This window comes from Alternaria incomplexa, assembly GCF_024043165.1.
Source record: "Alternaria incomplexa strain BMP 0042 chromosome Unknown scaffold_9, whole genome shotgun sequence".
Classification (NCBI taxonomy): Eukaryota; Fungi; Ascomycota; class Dothideomycetes; order Pleosporales; family Pleosporaceae; genus Alternaria; species Alternaria incomplexa.
The window spans coordinates 1,175,372-1,192,851 of NW_026249858.1; the positions used below are offsets into that span (position 1 = coordinate 1,175,372).

General features: G+C 53.9%; 7 protein-coding genes across 7 annotated transcripts; 2 read left to right on the plus strand and 5 right to left on the minus strand.

The window, feature by feature from the left end:
- Positions 1 to 555: 555 nt before the first annotated feature.
- On the minus strand, positions 556 to 1,071 carry J4E90_006747 (uncharacterized protein; the record flags this gene model as incomplete). Its single annotated transcript, XM_051436291.1, has 1 exon — positions 556 to 1,071. One exon carries the CDS (start codon positions 1,069 to 1,071, stop codon positions 556 to 558), a length of 516 nt encoding a protein of 171 aa, XP_051290085.1.
- Positions 1,072 to 1,650: 579 nt separating this feature from the next.
- Positions 1,651 to 3,416, minus strand: J4E90_006748 (uncharacterized protein; the record flags this gene model as incomplete). Its single annotated transcript, XM_051436292.1, has 3 exons — positions 1,651 to 1,941; positions 1,990 to 2,741; positions 3,392 to 3,416. 3 exons carry the CDS (start codon positions 3,414 to 3,416, stop codon positions 1,651 to 1,653), a joined length of 1,068 nt encoding a protein of 355 aa, XP_051290086.1.
- A 774-nt stretch (positions 3,417 to 4,190) lies between these two features.
- J4E90_006749 (uncharacterized protein) lies at positions 4,191 to 9,214 on the plus strand (the record flags this gene model as incomplete). The annotated part of the gene is made up of 3 exons (XM_051436293.1): positions 4,191 to 5,417; positions 6,903 to 7,807; positions 7,858 to 9,214. The coding sequence occupies 3 exons, from the start codon at positions 4,191 to 4,193 to the stop codon at positions 9,212 to 9,214; spliced, it is 3,489 nt and encodes a 1,162-aa protein (XP_051290087.1).
- Positions 9,215 to 9,574: 360 nt separating this feature from the next.
- On the minus strand, positions 9,575 to 10,480 carry J4E90_006750 (uncharacterized protein; the record flags this gene model as incomplete). Its single annotated transcript, XM_051436294.1, has 1 exon — positions 9,575 to 10,480. One exon carries the CDS (start codon positions 10,478 to 10,480, stop codon positions 9,575 to 9,577), a length of 906 nt encoding a protein of 301 aa, XP_051290088.1.
- Positions 10,481 to 10,853: 373 nt separating this feature from the next.
- On the minus strand, positions 10,854 to 13,173 carry J4E90_006751 (uncharacterized protein; the record flags this gene model as incomplete). Its single annotated transcript, XM_051436295.1, has 2 exons — positions 10,854 to 12,582; positions 12,629 to 13,173. 2 exons carry the CDS (start codon positions 13,171 to 13,173, stop codon positions 10,854 to 10,856), a joined length of 2,274 nt encoding a protein of 757 aa, XP_051290089.1.
- A 511-nt stretch (positions 13,174 to 13,684) lies between these two features.
- On the plus strand, positions 13,685 to 14,923 carry J4E90_006752 (uncharacterized protein; the record flags this gene model as incomplete). The annotated part of the gene is made up of 2 exons (XM_051436296.1): positions 13,685 to 13,687; positions 13,739 to 14,923. The coding sequence occupies 2 exons, from the start codon at positions 13,685 to 13,687 to the stop codon at positions 14,921 to 14,923; spliced, it is 1,188 nt and encodes a 395-aa protein (XP_051290090.1).
- A 469-nt stretch (positions 14,924 to 15,392) lies between these two features.
- On the minus strand, positions 15,393 to 16,121 carry J4E90_006753 (uncharacterized protein; the record flags this gene model as incomplete). Its single annotated transcript, XM_051436297.1, has 2 exons — positions 15,393 to 15,866; positions 16,113 to 16,121. 2 exons carry the CDS (start codon positions 16,119 to 16,121, stop codon positions 15,393 to 15,395), a joined length of 483 nt encoding a protein of 160 aa, XP_051290091.1.
- Positions 16,122 to 17,480: the final 1,359 nt, after the last annotated feature.

The following is a 17,480-nucleotide window of genomic DNA, read 5'->3' on the forward strand; positions in this document are numbered from 1 at the left end:
TCAGCACATATGCAATACACCTCGATGCAGTGGACCCCATTGACGGAAGCGCGAGACGGCCCGCCACCTGTTACCATGGTCCTCGAATGCGTCCGCGCACATTTGCTCGCGATTACACGCATCGTTTTCTTCGATTCAATGTGACCATATTTCCGCTCGTACATGGACGCAAGCAGAGACGCTACTAGCCTGGAGTGGCATCAAAAACATCTCTCGCAACACCTCCTGCTCGACAGACGTAAGTTCATGCACACCAACCCCTCCCCAGGAATGAAAGTCTGGTCCGGAACAACGCGGGGAAGCATTACCACTACAACCACTGCAATCATGCAGGCACATCATGGGCCGAAACCCCTCGCTCAGAAGTAGCGTACCAGTTTACCATTTCTAGCCATCCTGAGAGGCACGTGAGCAAAACCGTCTCGCGTATGCTCTCCACACTGCATCTACATCGCTCTCCATTGGCCCGAGCAGATGTGCAAGTCACATGAACAATACCTCATCACCACCTCACCATCTCACTATGCCCAGCCTCTCCAGCTGCGCATGTAATTCTCAGGACCAGTCGAACACATCGTCCCCCTCATCACGGCCATCATCGCTCCACTCCCACTCTTCATTACCCCACGGCCGCAACGGTGTCCAGCTGATTCCCCTTTTGCACTCAAACTCGCTCTGTAGAACTTGGAAATGCGCGTCCAACTCTGCATTCAACTGCGTAAGTGCCGCCTTCTCTTCCTCGGCACGGGATGTCGAAGTTATATGGGCCGTATGGTTGCGTATCTCATCTTCGCTGATGGGTTTGAAGAGATGCACCAGTGGCTGGGATTCGACTGGGGAACGAGAAGTGGAGTCGCAGTTATAGGATGTGAGTGTGATGAATGGCTTGCCGTCCTGTTCCATCCCGAGCGTCTTTGTGTCTGGCATGGGCGCACTCCTCTCGCTTGAGTTCATGTGCTTTGCATAGTCGTAGGCCATCTCTAGGTTCATCGAGGAGTCGCTATTTACCACTTTGGTACTGACAGCGCCCCGTGTGGTTTCGTGCTGCGAATCTTGGCGTTGCGTTGACATAGCGGCGCTGATACTTAGCTAATACCAGCATGAAATGAAGAGTTGTGTCACTTATACGCACTACAAACGCGAATTGAAACGTCACAAGCAAGCAGTCAGTCGCATGTCTCTCTGTTCGGAGACAAACGCTCATTGTTCGGTGATCAGCAAACCACCAACAATGAGTGGTGTCAAAGAATTTGCCACGAGACTTCACAGTGCACGAGTTGTCTAGATGCGCAATGATATTCGTGTCATGTATTGTTTCCACTGATGGCTAAGGTATGCGTATGTACCAGTCGCAGACGTCGTTTCTGCTGTGCAACGGTGTTCACCAATGTGCCCTCCCCATCGAGTAGCAGAGTCCTTCCACTTTGACCATAGTAGTCAAGAAGATGGGCATACTAATGATCAAGATAATCCTTCCCTAGAACTTCGACTCCTAAAACAGCACCGAGCCTTGGATGGTGGCGGGCGAACGTCCGCTCGTAAAGTGTGAGAGCCTGTGTGTCTACGATCAGCGTGTGCCTACCAGGAAAGGAAGTATTTGCATACCACATAAGCCGCCTGTTCAAATGCACACTCGGAATGTGATACAGTTCATGCCGGTCCATTAGCCTCCCACCACTGCTGGTGAGCAGAGCAGACCTTGACAAAGTAGCTGTCAAGCTCGGCGCGCTGCATAACCATGAGCTCGCGCTCAGGTGCCACCTTCTCAAGATCCATCTCATGCTCCATGGCGCGTATGAGCATGATGTTCCTCTTGGCTTCGTGATCGAGAGGAGCGCGGTTGGTAGTGTTGGTGGTAGCGACAGTCGTGGGTGGGATACTAGGCGTGGTAGACTTCTTAGCAATGCATGCGTTGAGCAAATCTTGTTGCACGCGCAAGCCCTAGAATCTGTTAGTGGATATACATTGCATAGATGTGTTGAGACTCACTTCTTCAACATGATCGATACCGGTTTCTGACATAGCCACCTTCCAGGCCAAAGCCTCGCTCGTGGCGTTGTCCTGTTCCTCAACTACCTTGACTGGCGCCTCGAACACTTTCGCGTTCGGGTTCAGGTCTAGCGAGCTGAGTTGTTTGTGAGCTTGGACGAGGTCGTCGGTCTTGGTCCTCAAATGAGGAGGTATCGACTTCTTGCGGATGCTCTCAGGGCGAGGGCTCTTTGTACTAGCAGTCAACGTATCCTGTCCAGCGCCTTCTTGCATGGCTTTCTCAATAGCGACAGCCCAATCTGGCGGTTGGCTCTGGGTGGGTGATGCTGAACTTGTGGAGGCCTTCGGTTTTACTGGGTTCTCTGGACGGCGAGAGTGTGGCACGAACATTGACTCCATCGTTCCCTTAAGAGGACCCGCGACACGTGTGCCTGGCTTGATCGCGGACAGCTTGGGCCTAGAGGTCTGAACATGTTCTTTGACAGCGTTCGCTGGAGGTGAAGCGGGACTAGCACTTTGGATCACGTCTCGAGGGAAGCCGGTGCTGCGTGCAGCTGGAGCTGGCCACTGGCCGATTCCACGGCCCAGAGAGCTTCCGTTCACGGATGAAGATGAGGCACCAAGCTGGGTTGTGGCAAGCATCTTCGCTTCCCGTCGGAACGATTTACTGCGGCGGTCGTGTTCCGGATCGCGATTGAAGCGCGGGTCCGGAAGACGTCCAGGCCTAGCGATGCTGTCTGCATCCGGTTGCCCTATATCGCTACGTCAGCGTGCGTGACGAGAATTCTCATGTCTGAGATTGCATACACGTCTCGGCCTCTGGGGGCGGCGGAGGAAATGCATCCCATACAAGGGCGGGGGCCGCAGTGACTACACATCGGTCAGTGTTTCGATGTCAACACAACAGCAGGTTGACCTGCGGCGTCATCGAGAAAGCTCACGTGTATTCTTGGGCGTAAGGAACGGCATGCTCACAAAGTGAGCGCGAGCGCTAGGAGATACTGAGTTCGCAGATGTTGAGACAAGGTTGGAAGAAGAAGTGCGGCCAAGGTTGTTGACGAGGCAGCCGACTAGCTCTTGCCGCCGATCGGATTCGAGGTGAGCGCGACTTCCCGAAGCGGAAGCAGCAGCCTGGAGCACCAGCAGCGGAAACGTTTGCTGGGTGACCACGCAATGACGTCGACTTGCTATGTTGGAAAGACTGACAGGTAGGAGCGGACTCAACTAAGAGGCTTCCTCTAATAGAATAGTAGTTATGCGATGGAAATTTTGGATATTGCTGTACGTGAAAAGATTTTGCTCGGAAAAGCGAGACGATAAGATGATCTGAAGACTAGAGAATAGAAGAGGAGGCAGGACTGGGAAGAGCAAAGCCACTTCACGGAGCAACGGCGTCTCTCACCTCGAGCTCGGGAGGGACATCGCATGCTTGACTTCGCAGAGTATTCTCAATTAGAGAGATACTCTTGCGAGTTACTAGAGTGTTGCGAATATAGAGCAATGGAAGGACCTTCTTCTTCTTATCGACCCAAGCGGACGTCATGCCTGAGGTGAAATTGAAGATAACGAGGGACAATCATCGCAATGCTCAAAAGCTGCGCCCGCGATTCTGCGAACGAAGAAGGATATGCGCCGTTCTCTACGTTGTCATCCAGACACGCGTGTAGCTCTTCTCTTGATGACGGGCCCGGCGAGGTTTGTGCTGCCTCAAAAACGGTGCCACTAAGAACCGGCCGCTAACCAAATTCATCGTTGATGACTACTACTATCCCACGTGAGACCGCGACAAGCGGAGATCTATTTCTACATCCGATCGTCGTGCACACAGGTTCGTTGGGCTTTGGGATCTCGCGTAGGCATCGTTAGACGGTTCAGGGAACGCAATCACTCCTACGCACCGTACTCACGCCCTGAGTTTGCTTGCTTAACCACCTGCAGCGGCTGTTGCGCGTGGTAAGCTGCTCAAGGCTGCGAAAGCACGCACACTGGGTCTCCACGACCAGCTTCACTCACTTTCCGTTCTTCGTCATTCTTTCATTCAACGAGTCGCTACCTTATTTGGTAGTAGGTGGATCAAACTGCACCTGCCACAATAGAGCAGCCTCGCACTTTCTTCGGTTGCGGCGAGGGAAACTTGCTCTCCCCGATCCGAACTCGCCATTTTCGCACTTCTCTCAAAAGTCATCAACTTCTTCCGCAGAATGGCGGGAAAAGTCACTTATTCACGGCGCCCGAACAAACGCCGCGCACCTCACGACCGCGATCCAGCAGATGAGAACGAGGACTGTCAGAAGCGGAGTAGAACAAATACCGAGCCAAATGGATCGCGACTACCGACACCACCCTCAAGCCGACGAGGAAAGAAATCCTGGTTCAACGGTCCCGTCTCCATTCCTGATGACGACATGAACCCTCCGCAGTCCATCTTCGATAAGGTTCTCGAAAACAAGAAGCACCAAGCCCCAAAGCCGCATCAACGCAGTGTCCAGGGCGACCGTGAGAACTTCAAAGGCCTTATGAAGACGGGACAAAAGTCGAGAGAACAGAATGGCTGGGCGAGGAACGGCTCTCTGCCAACGCCACCAGCGGAGGCCCAGAAGAAAGCCCATCAGCAAGCACGGAGAGATGAGAATTTCGCGCGGTACAAGGGAATCGTTCACAGGAACGAGTCTGCGACACTCAAGTCGTCACCCACGGCGCCAAACCAGACATCGTGGCTCTTCGAGCGGGTCATTAAAAATGAGCAGCCGAAAGCACCATATCAGCCGAAGACATACAAAGCTGAGGAGATTGCAGCACCACGGCGGACTATAATGGGGGAACGTCTGTCTAGAAGTTCAGACCAAGCCCGCAAGTATGTCTCAGATAACACTCACATTATGCACAGAACTGACTGTAGCAGATTCAAAACGAACCAGACCGACTCGCCTCTCCTGCAGCTCCCCAAAAACGTGAGGAATCTCATCTACACTTACGCACTTGGTGGTAAGACTATCAACATCGGCTACCAGACCTATCACCTTACCTTTGACCCTACAAAGCCCAAGAAGGTAAAGCAGGTTACACCCATTTTCAAGTACCAGTGCACAGTATACGACGGTAATCAGAATCCCATTAAGGCGAGATCCCAGCCGTGGGTCAAGAGTTCCACGGTGTTTACTTTGCTCAACGGTGTCTGCCGCCAGATGTACCAGGAAACAGCGACGCTGCCTTACAGGCTCAACCTAATCGCCTTCGACTCGTATAGCATCATGTTCAATTTCTTGTTCATGGAGGACCGCCTGCGTCGCGAGCATCTCGATACCTTCACGGAGCTTTTACTACCAGACCAGCTACCGGGGTCAAATGCACTCGCCCGCTTGCGCAACGTCAGCAAGGTGTACCTAGGAGTCACACAGGAGGGAAAACCTAAGGGGTGGTACCGTGTAGTGCGTACTCAAGGCGTGGAGCCGAGACTTGCAAGAGTCGTGAAGTAGTGCGAGGCATGCATGACAGCATGAGTGTGCACATGTGGGCTTGAAAGGAGTTTCGGCGCGACTGTATGGCATTTTTGTTTATCAGTTGCATGATACCCGGCATGGCAACGACGTTATGATCCAGCTACACCCCACCATTTCATGGGTAAGGCCAGTGCCCATCTGGTAGCTTGAAATAGATTCTCAGAACAGAGGTGATTATCTGCATGGACAATTGCGTTGCTTCTTTCCTTTTTTGTGCACCTATGGAGTGTTGGGTCCGTTGGGTGTAGGTCTGACATGTGAAAGAGGCGCCAGCTGTAAGCCGGTCGGCTCCCTGTGCGGATGGCCACGACTGACTGTGTCACACCCATATTCTTTTTGAGGGTGCATTGTCTTATGCATAGAGCCTCGTGGACTCACAAGATCGAAGATGGCGGTCAAAACAGGTAGGGATGGCTGCCCCACGTCTGCAGCTTTCTCCAGATCTGCCGTGTGCAGCGCGGGATCGCGATTTCGGACGAGCAACTATTCGCGGCGCTACACGGCCTTTCTAAACTAATGCTGCGTGCCCACAGTTCACAACTAAGGGCTCTTGGGAGTCGAGCACAGCAACAGGTGGTCAGAGGACTCTCGGCCTTTGCTACCAGCTACACGTAAGACACATGATCCATGGCTGCATGTGCAGTAGTCTGCCAACACTGGACCTGCAGGTACAGGTGGAAGATGCGTGTCGTATCAGCGTCGGTTGATGACTACTGCCGACGCGACACCCTCGCCGGCTTTGTTTAGTTGATCCTTGCCGATGACGATGTACCATGCGCATGTCCCCACGCTCCCTAGCATGCGCTGCACGCATCGAATACTTCAAAGGCGTCAATGCCGACCCTTCTCGCGCTCGTTTCGTCGTCCGGCGACAACATTGCACAAGTATTGAAGCGGCAAGCCTGTGACGCACCTTCCGCGACTTGCGCGACCGAGGCGCATGACCACCCGCAGTTGACCATCTCCGGCCACCCTACACCGCGTCTTCTCGAAAAGCACTATTACTAGGCTACAGACTCCCTCGACCGCGACAGACTCCCTGGAAACCGACTTCCTTACTTCGACACCACCGCAAGCTGCCTTCACGACCACTCGATCTACCGATCCTCTTACCACCGGCTAAGCCACGCTTCGTAGGATTCGCGCATGGCGTGTACCGGCGCTCGATGTCATTGCTGTCTGACACCATTTTTACAGGCGGCAGTACGCGACTGCACGTAAGAGGAGGACAACATGGGCAGAAATCCATAAGGAAGAGCAAAAGCCATGGCGGCTTCCTCGGACCCCTGGTGCAGCTGGCCAGGAATCCGTTGGGGACTCTGGGCGACCCAGTGGGCGACTACCATGTTCCTGAATTAGCCGTGGATGCTGCGGAAGCAAATCGTAGGCAGGTCCTGTACCTGCACATGAAAGACGTGGGTTCCTCAGATTGGTCGTGCCCTTTCACATGCTGACGAGATCGCCACGCAGGCCGAGACATACGACCAATGGAAAGCCGCCGCGACCGAGCTCGATATCCTAGAAGGAAACGAAGCCTGGAAAGAAGAGGACGACACTCCGGAATACAATGTGGATCTGGTTGCTGCCCGGCTGAAAGAGCTGGATGATGCTCGCATGAGCTGCGACGTGAAGAGGATGCTGTTCCTGATCAGGACCACCCTCACACGCGGATTGGGCGACATGGGCGACCTGCGCCTGTACAAGCACTCGCATATTGGAACCAAGCGTCTGATCGAGAGGTACATCGAGTCGGCTCAGCAAACCATGGCCGCTCTGCTGGACGTCTCGGAGAAGCAGGGAGATCAGTGTCCTATCGAGCCGCGGCGGTTGGTCGACCAATTGCTTCAAACACGCCAATCATTCGGTAGGAGCGCATTGTTACTCTCAGGCGGAGGAACCTTTGGCATGAACCACATCGGCGTCGTCAAGGGTCTTTGGGACGCTCGTCTTCTTCCACGCATCATATCGGGAGCCTCTGCAGGAAGCATCGTCAGTGCGGTCCTATGCGCAAAGACCGATGCAGAGATCCCGGAGGTTATGCACCAATTTTGCTTTGGAGATCTGAACGTATTTGAAAGCCCGGATAACCCAGAAGGCATGATCAACAAAGCAATGCGCTTGATGAAGTCTGGAGCTCTTTTTGACATTGCACATCTCATGAGAGTTATGCGTGATCTGCTCGGCGATTTGACCTTTCAAGAAGCATACAACCGGACTCGACGTATCTTGAACATTCCTGTTTCGACTTCGTCGCTCTACGAACTGCCCAGACTTTTGAATTACATCACAGCGCCGAATGTGATGATCTGGTCTGCAGTGTAAGTTCACGAAACCAAGGAACCATTATAGCTATGCTAACGCTACGCAGATGTACCTCTTGCTCAGTTCCGCTCGTCTACAAGAAGGCATCTCTGCTGGCCAAGGACCCGAAGACCGGCCTGGAAGTACCTTGGGATCCAAACCCTGACGCGACATGGATCGATGGCTCAGTAGACAACGACCTACCGATGACCCGGTTGGCCGAGATGTTCAACGTGAATCACTTCATTGTCTCGCAGGTCAACCCGCACGTTGTTCCCTTTCTGGCGAAAGAGGAGGAGATTGTCGCTGCAGAAGCCCAAGACGCCGTCACTGGTCCCGGTTGGATGAGTCTCTCAGCTAGTCTTTGCAAGGGCGAAGTAATGCACCGCCTCCAGCAGCTAGCGGATACTGGGTTCCTCCCAAACCTTGTCACAAAAGGACGTTCGGTGCTCAGCCAGCGATACTCAGGCGACATCAACATCTTCCCCAAGATCAACTACGCGGACTTCCCTAGAGTCTTGAGCAACCCCACGCCCGAGTTCATGGTCGGATGCATGCTGACTGGACAGCGAGCTACATGGCCAAAGCTCTCGCGGATACAAAACCATGTCGCCATTGAGCTCGCGTTGGACGACACGATCCAGAAGCTCAAGGGACGGCTCGTCTTTACACCACAGCAAGACGTCAATATCAGGCGGACCAGCTCTCAGGATAACGATCTCGCTCAAAGAAAGCGAGCGAAATCGACGCATAAGATGACGCGCTTCGAGCTCAGGACGGAGCCCCCCAGCCCTGTGCTGCGGAAGTCTGCACCCACCAGTCCTCTCTTGTCTCGTGCAGCCTTGAGAGCGTCCTCACAACCGCTTTCCGTTGCGAAGCAAGCTCAAGGCGCAAACAATGCAAGGCGCCAGTGGACCGAGACCATCCAACTCGATCCCATGTCGTCCACGAACGACACGTCTGACCACGACTACTTTGCCGATCCCGAGTCAGACACTACAGACAGGCTCTCTTCACCCTCGCCTTCTACATCACCCACGTTCACCGGTCCCACCCTCTGGCCTTCAACTCCTCAAGCTACGATGCAAGCCGCCCCACAGCCCACGCCACAGCCAACTCAAAGTCCGCTCAGTCGTCGTACCAACACGCTGTTCAATCTCACCATGACCTCGGCCGCAAGATCCTCCTCCAATCCAAACGTACCAAGCTCACCAGAACTGCGATACAAGCGCCTATTTCATCCTCCAGGGCCCGCTACGCCCGATGTCAGTGTAGGCCCACCGATACTGGATGTAGAGCCCATCAAAACAACACGTTCCCCGTCTGCCAGCAGACCTGGTAGCCGGCGCGGTAGTGCATCGGGTCTGCCAATCGATCCCTCAGGGACTAGAGGCATGCTGCTGAGGAAGAAGAGTTACATGTAGCGTGGATAGTTGAGCTTGATGTCTTTTTCGCGACTACCATTCTTATACATAGTCTTTCACATTCTGTTCACCCTTTTACCATCTTCACACACCTTTTCTTTTGTTTAACCAGCATGCAAGGCGAACCAAGATAGGTCGCCACACGATTCGAGAGAGTAGACTGGAATACCAACAGCAACAGCACACAAGAGTAGTGATACCCCTTCCGTGTACCGTATCTCTATAAACATACATAAGAAGTAGCAGAGACCAGACCATATAGATGATGATATAAATACACAATCAATCCAACATTACTCGTCGTCATCATCATTACCTCCATCTCTCACCCGTTCATTACCAACCCCTCAAATCATTCATTCATTCATTCGTTGACCCGTCCGTCTCCCTAAAAACCTGCTTAACCTCCTTCCCCCTCCACCGCTCAAACAACTCATACCCAAACACCAACACAATCGGCAGGCTCACCATTATCGCCGTCACCCGGCGCGACGCGGGCTTGTATTTAGGCGGTAGTCTGATGTCGGGCGTGGGCTCGATGAGGCGCGTGGGGTGTTGGCGGTGCGGTGGAGATGGAGGCGCTTGTTGGTTTGAGGGACGGATGCTTGTTGGATAGGGGTTTGGCGGTATGTGGCGGGTGGAGGTTGTGGGTTTGGAGAAGCGTGGGTATGGGTTTGGAGGAGGTGGTGGGGAGATGGGTGAGGGTGCTTTTGTGGGGTGTGAGGGGAGGGGGATTGTTGTTGGGCGTGGAGTGGTGGGGGCTGTAGTCGGTTTTAGAGGAGGAGGCTTCGTGGATGCTGATACTGCTGGTTTCGACGGCGGGGACGCTGGTTTTGTTGTAGGTTCTTGGGTCTGGGGCTGTGGCGCCGCAGTCTTCTTGTCCGTACTCGACGCTACCTTCTCCACGACCTTCGCAGCAGACTGTGCCTTCTTGAACGTCCCTTTCGCTTGTACCTCCTCTAATATCTTGCTTGTGGAGGGCGTGACGGGCGTGGGTTGTTCGGCCGCAATTGGCGACTGAGGCGCATCTTTCTTCGCGGCAGGAGTTGCAGGAGGAGCAACCGTCTTTGCGCTTTTCGCAACCGTCTTCTTCTCTTTCTTGACTTCCACGGGTTTCGCCTTTCCAGCAGGCTTCGCAGCGACCTTCTTCACGGCCGCCTTGCTCGCTTCGACCGCTGGTATTGCCCCCGCATCCTCGGCTACGACTTTCTTCGGGCGTCCGCGTTTCTTAACCGCTGGGGCTTCGCTTGGTGGTGGTGATGCCATTGTCGCTGTTCAATTGGCGTGCAGACAGCATGCGCAACGTGTCTGAGGATGTAGGGAGGGCGAAATGGGCGTTGCGACACGGCGACTAGGGCGGGCGCATTTCGAGGGGTGAAGCGGGAAATTTTGGGCGAGTATGATTTAGGCGGAGATGAGATGCGATGCAGGGATGCGCGCGCATCCAACGGTTCGTAGCGTGCCCGGGGACAGACGTGACTTTGCTGCATGGCGACTAGTTTGCATGAGGGTAGCTAGGCACTCCATGTGTACTTCATTTTCTTCATTCAGATATCTACGTTACAGCATTTACAAACTCCATGACACGTATTGTACCGGCAATTCCATCCAACACCTTCAACGCCTTATCGTATCGCAACTACTTCTGCGCTTCTTCCCTTTTCACTCTGAAGAAGGCCAGTTTGGCGAAACGTCCTAATTGACCCCAGTAGTGCCGACCAGCAGAGTGGTCCATGATCCTCTCTAGTAATCTCACGACCGCCATCCTGACATCCTGTCGAGGATGAAACAAGCCTAGACTAAGATAGAAGAGACCAGCATCTGGGATCACACAGAGCAGCTGCAGGATGGTGTCGTACTGGAGCTGCGAATTCGCCTTGCGCTCAGAGTCATTCGCGATGGAAAGTGACTGGGCCATGGACGACAAATCACTCGAAGAAGCATTCGCACTCTCACTAGGTGGTGAACCCGCTTCTTCAACACACCGCGCAAGTGCAAGATAAATGCCCGCAGATTGATCGTGCGTAAGTTTCAAGCATCGTAACTTGTCGTGCTGGTGGCCAATATCAAGACCGCGCACTGGTCTCTTTTTCCAATGTCTCGCTAGATCTTGAACGCAGCTGTAATAACTCCTTGTGTTGCGCCAGCCCTCGATACGGTGTACGTTTGCAGCGAGCTCGCGTAGCTTATGGTTCTCGTCTGGCCAGACGTAGCCATGGCCAGAGACACCATATGCGCCAACATCGGTCTCGTGGGAGCCAATGTACAATGCCGAAGCGCCATAGACCGTCTCTTCGAAAGCGGCCGCGATGCGGGTGAACTTGAGCACCCACGAACGCCACTTAGCTCGTATAGCATTCTCGCCGTGACGGTTGGCAATGCTCTCGAGAAGTCTGTCCATAAATTGGGTGTCGCCGGTCGGATCGACACCGCCGCCCTTGCCGTCAAAGGCTGGTGGTGCACCTGGCCCATTCAATGGTAGCCCCTGTTGCTGGAAGAACATGGAGCCCTCTGTGGGTGACGCCGTTTCAATGCGATTGCTGATCTTCATGCGACCGGTCGGCAGATCGCAAAGCAGATCCCACCACTCGGGCTTGTAGGAGAACGCTGGGTTGGTGACGCCAGCAATAAAGCCAGGTACCTTCAGCAGGTCATCTACTTTGGTAAGATCGGTATATGGGAACGCATGGCGAACGAAGCCGCGGAGAATGCCGCCCGAGGCCAGAGCACATGCTGCTAGTACAGCTTCAGCGACTTCGCCTGAAGGGCGATTATGTCCGATGAAGATGATGCGCTTCTGTGTGAGGAGGGCGTTGACGAGGACGATGATGGGATGAGTGAATGCGCCGCTCGTGGTCAGATGTGGGTGTAAAGCGAAGGGCTGCGGTTGCGCCGCGTGGGGCGCGGAGAAGGTTTGGATGAGCTTGATCAAGGAGAAGTCGCCCACAGTCTCTGGACTCAAAGCGGTGGGTATCTTGACAGGAACGGGTATGCCGTTATAGTTGATCTTGGACTCGAACTCGTGCGTGTCGCGCGGGACAGTGTATGTCTTCTTGCGCGATTGAGGATCTGAAGATGTTTCGACAGAGTCTCTCGCAGCATCGAGCTTCTTCCGCTGCCGGACCATGAGCTCAAACTTCTCCACGAACATGTCTTTAGCATCGCTAGCGCCAAGCACGAAGTTCTCCAGGGGTGAGAGCCTCGGGAGAAGTGAGAGGTCCATGGCATTGAGGGCGTTGTACAGAGATTCGAGCGTCTCCAGGACAGGTGCTCTGAAGTATTCTTCAAGTGCCAGCAGTAACAGGGGCTTGTATATGTGCAGGAAGGGATGGCGCGTGCATATGGCCATGGCTTTGACGATGGCACCTCTGCGTAGTGTTAGTCTTGCCAAGTTCATGGAAACGTTCTTCCTACCTCTTCACCGTATTGTCCTGCTTGGTGTTGACCAGGTTCAAGACATAGACCAATGGTGGCCCGTCAGGGTCTGGCTCCCCTTCGCTTTCTGTGTCGTCGTCTCCGTCATCGTATTCGTCGTCTTGCTCTTCCGTGCCGGCAGTCGCATCGTCGTCGCCGTCATCTTCCAGGCCCTCTTTCCGCCGCCGTCTCCGCCTCCTGCGCTCTCTCCGTGCCTCGCGCTCCTCCTCTTCGGCTGTGGTGTCCTTGTGCAGGAAGAAGATGGTCCAGTCTTGACTGCGCACGTGGGCCTGATCGGGCAACATGAGCTCTGCTAGCATAGTCTCGTCTCCACTGATAGCCGCCGGGTACTGGTGCTCCATGATGGAGCCGCGGTCAATGTCGAACGAGGCGACCAGGATGTATTCGACATGGTTCTCGACTGCATCGGCGGGATACTGCGAGCGCAACTTGGCGGTGCCTCTGGGAATGGCGGCCATGGAGGACTGATATGACTCGTCGTGCGAGGACTGGATCGACTCGTCTTCGTCGCCCTCGCGGAGCATGGGGGGTTGCGGGGAGCGAGCTTTCGGGTGGTGGCCATTGCGGGTAGAGGGCGATCGCGAGGGAGGGAACGAGGAGAAAGAGGGCTGGCGCTGCAGGGAAACAGGCTGAGCGGCATTGGGCCCGCTTGGCCGCTGTGCGATTACTTCAGCCATGAGTGTCTCCATCTTCTTCTGTACGGGCACCTGGCGACTCGGATGCTACATTATAGATCGACGGCGCTAGGGGAGCCTAATGTAACCGTTCCGAAACAACATGACGCGCTGTAGCTGGCGGTGATGGGGGATTGATCCAGCAGGCCGTGGGTCTGGGAGCGTGAATGGCTACCGCATAGTATCCGGAGCTGTGACTATGCGTGTGACCCGCTATGCTGCCCGCAGAGAGTGAACGAACCCTGCATGCCCACGCCATTGACCCATGTCAGCTTATCGATAGGCTCGTTGCTAGGCCATCCCATTGACAACACCAAACAACGCGACGACCAGCGACATCACCAAAACGAATATACGCACCATGGTATGCTGGACCCTTGGGAATTATGCGGACAAGACTAATCAAGATATGCAGTCTACAACACCAACGCCCTACAAGCCCTCGCCCCTCTCCTTCAACAGTCCGCGCCAGTCGCCCTTCCGCAGACCAGGCTCCATCAGGGAGAGCTCACCGTCTACCTTGCGACCATCGACGCCGAATAGTTCGCCTCTAAAGCCTAAAGAGACTCCGACATCCCCTGCGCAAACCCCCAACCGTCTGTCCATTGGGGGCAACCCATCGCAGAACCCGCCATCCTGGCTGAACACACGGGGGACGACGGGCACCCCAGAAGCGCCCAATTCGCCTTCTCGAAATCTCTCGCCTGGACGCAATGTCTCGCCAACGCGGAATGTTTCCTCGTCTTCGCAGATGACGGTGCGCCCTCTAAGTACATCATCCATCGCAGCCAAGTTTGAGGCCGCTGGGAGGGACGACGCACCACCGCCTCTGTTTAGCAGAAAAAAGTCACCACCTGTCGAGAATATCGAGCCAATTGAGAGCCTCAAGCCAGCCGAGATTCATACTCCGGTTGAGGAGCAGAAGCCGGCTGAGCCCTACAAGCCGGTCGAGACATACAAGCCAGTCGAAACCTTCAAGCCAGTCGAAACCTACAAACCTGTCGAGACCTACAAGCCAACAGAGCGCAAAGCACGACCAGCACCCATGCAACGCATGGCCTCCAGCGACGCCCTCTCCAAACTGCCCCCACCCCTCCTCCACAGCATGCGCGAGTCCTTCAGCGTCATGGACCGCGACGACGACGGTCACGTCAACTCCGCCGACGTCGCAGACATGCTCTCCCAACTCGGTCTCTCGGCCACCCCCTCCCAACTCTCCACCTACTTCAACGGCGCACAATCCATCAACCTAGCGACCTACCTGACCACGCTATCCGACCTCCTCGGCAACCTCTCCCACCAGAACGAACTGACCGCCGCGTTCGAGGCCTTCGATGACAATGACGACGGGCAGATTGATTTGGCGGAGTTGAAGGATGCTTTATTGCATACGGCGCCTGAGGCTGGGGAAAGGAAGTTGACGGAGCGGGAGATTGATATGGCTATTGAGGGGTTTAGCGGGCGGAGGGCTTTCGCTAAGGGAGGGAAGAGTTTGGGCAATAGGACGGAGGTGTTTAGATGGCAGGAGTTTATGTTTAGTCTTACGGGTGGGGGTGGTAATGGTGGGGAGAATGGCGAGGGGGCTGCGGCGCCGGCGTAGATATATCCATGGAAGGCAAGTGCAATTGGGTTTGGTTCGAGTTGGGATTTTGGGTTTATGCGCAAGGAAGTGCGGGTTCATGTATACCAATGAGTATTTGATTTATGCACGAGCAGCGCTTCTTGTTCTCTTATACGACAATGTATCTTGCTGTGAGTGTCATTGGGATTGTATGTGCTAAATGCCTCGATGTCTAGTGCTCAACGTAAAGCCAGTAGAGATGAAGATGAATAGAGCCCGTTGCTTTTCCAACGTACTTTCTTGAGACAAATAGCCTGTTCAAAAAAGGCACACAGTTGTTCAGTTGCTGGTGAGCTTAGGTCGAACAAACACCAAATGCACGATTTCCAAAGGCTCATAGTATTCTGACTACTGATCTTTCCGTTCGACTTCTTCCCCATACTCGCGGCAGCAGAAAACCAATCGCTTTTGAACGAACTGAATCGCGATGTAGCCCAGCAACGACTCTTCAGATCTCTTCCGGCCACGTACTGTCCAGCTTGACCTGATCTGCTACGCCACTCTCAACCTTGACTTTCTTGTCTTCCCTCTCCTCTTCTACGACACCCAGTCCTCTCTTGAGAGACATATTTCCGCTCTCTTCCTTCGCCAGCTTTGCTTTCTTCTTCAACGCCTCCCTCTTCTTCATCTCTTGAATGGCAGCTATCCACTCCACCATACCTGCTGTGTTCAGAGACCCCACGCTCTGATATCGGAATCCCTGCTCGATAACTTCGAGTAGATCAGGCTCGGCAATCGGCTTCCTGACTTCTGGGCACGGAGATGCGCGATTGATGCAGTCGCGGAGTGCACGGATGATGACGTGAGGCGACGAAAAGCGCATGGTCGTCTCAGCTGGTAGGTCCGGAATGGTTATTGAGCTGTCTGCTCCCCTGGATCTATCCCATGTCAATGAACTGTAGTGCGGGATGGGGTCCAGGCTCTGGTATGTGTCTGAGCCCCATGTCTGATATCCGGGCGCCGAGCAATCTGCTGAGAAGAAAACAATTCTCTTTTGGTTTGTGTTGACTCTTGAGAGTTTTAGTGAGTGGGTGGAGTAATCTCTTCCAAGCCAACTGCCATAGCGAACGTAGTGCACGCTTGCTAGTACCATGAGTTAGCATCCAGATCGTACTTGAGATTGTGTGTCAAGAGCTTGAATGCCAGTGACTGATTGGTATAGACTCACTTGAGGCATTTCGAAGATCGACTTCCTTCCTTATGTAAGTTCGTTGGTTGATATGCGCCCTGCCAGACCAACCTTCAAACCATACTGTGCCTTCGGTAAGATCGATGTGTAGTACTCCGACCTCGCCGTTGTGAATGGGTTGTGTGCGACAACACGCCATGAACAGGTGATTTGGCCAAGATGTAGAGTCTCTTGCGAGCTTGCGACTGATAGGCTGGGGTGAAACTTGGATCAGGCGGTGCTTGGAGTCGCTCTTTTTTATCTTGGTTGCGTGGGATGCTGGAACTTCTTTTCGGCGATTGACAGGGACTCTAATGGGGCGAGTCTCCATAGTCGAGATGATGCTGAGTCCTGAAAGTGGAGGCTGAACAATGCGTTCCGGCGTGGGAGTGGTTGTGATTGTCTGAATCGGACTGATGAATAGTCTTGGTAGCGGAGTCTCCATACGTTCCGGTGTGGGATTAGTTATCGTCGTCTGAAACATACTGATGGACAGTTTCGGTAGCAGGATCTCCATGCCTCCATGGTCTGATGGGATTTCGGGTTCTGTCTGCGTAGAGGCAGATGCCACCATCCTTCCATCGTCTAAGCCTCTGAATGTCCAGTCCACGACTCCACCGCTCCTACCTTGATAAGTCGTCTTCAGCACTCCGTCGTTCTTGATCAAGCGTAGACTCAGCCCTACTGCGCTGGCTTCAAGACCGAATCCCGGCTTTTGAACAAACCCGAAATCGACATCATCTGCGCCGTCATCGAAATCTTCGTCGTCTAAAACATGTACCTTCGGCTCTTTGTTTGGTCGCTCATGGACCAATGTAAGCTTTCCTGATTGTAGGTCGTGAAGATAGAGCGCAAGGCCCGCAGACTTGACAAGGAAGGCTCGCATGTTCGATGCCTTACTCTTGTAGGAGGGAGGCAACCTGAGCGCTGGAAGGTGACCAAGTCAAATAAAGCTGATGATCGCCAGGATAGCCAATGGGGCGAGCGAGTTGTAAAGAAAGAGCCAAGAAGTTAGCAAGCGGAGTTTTATATATGGATATGGAAGAGGCTGACACTCCGCTATCGTCTATGTGTCTCTTACCAGCACATGTCAAAAGATGCGATTCAAAACATGAGTCTCAGAGGTGATAGTCCCCTCGCACGATGGCGAATATCAATGAACGTTTCGCATCAGCATGAAGAATATAGTGTGATCGAAGTAGCTTAGAGACAACTCCACAACCTGTGGAACTTCATGCCAGTCATCCGAGGAGCTCGACAGTTAAGTCATAATGAGATTCGCGCTTGCCGATAATGTGGAGAAAAAATGCCCTGGTGGATGTCTTCATGGCGTCTACCAAGGCCACTGATCCGCTCGCGATTTCACTT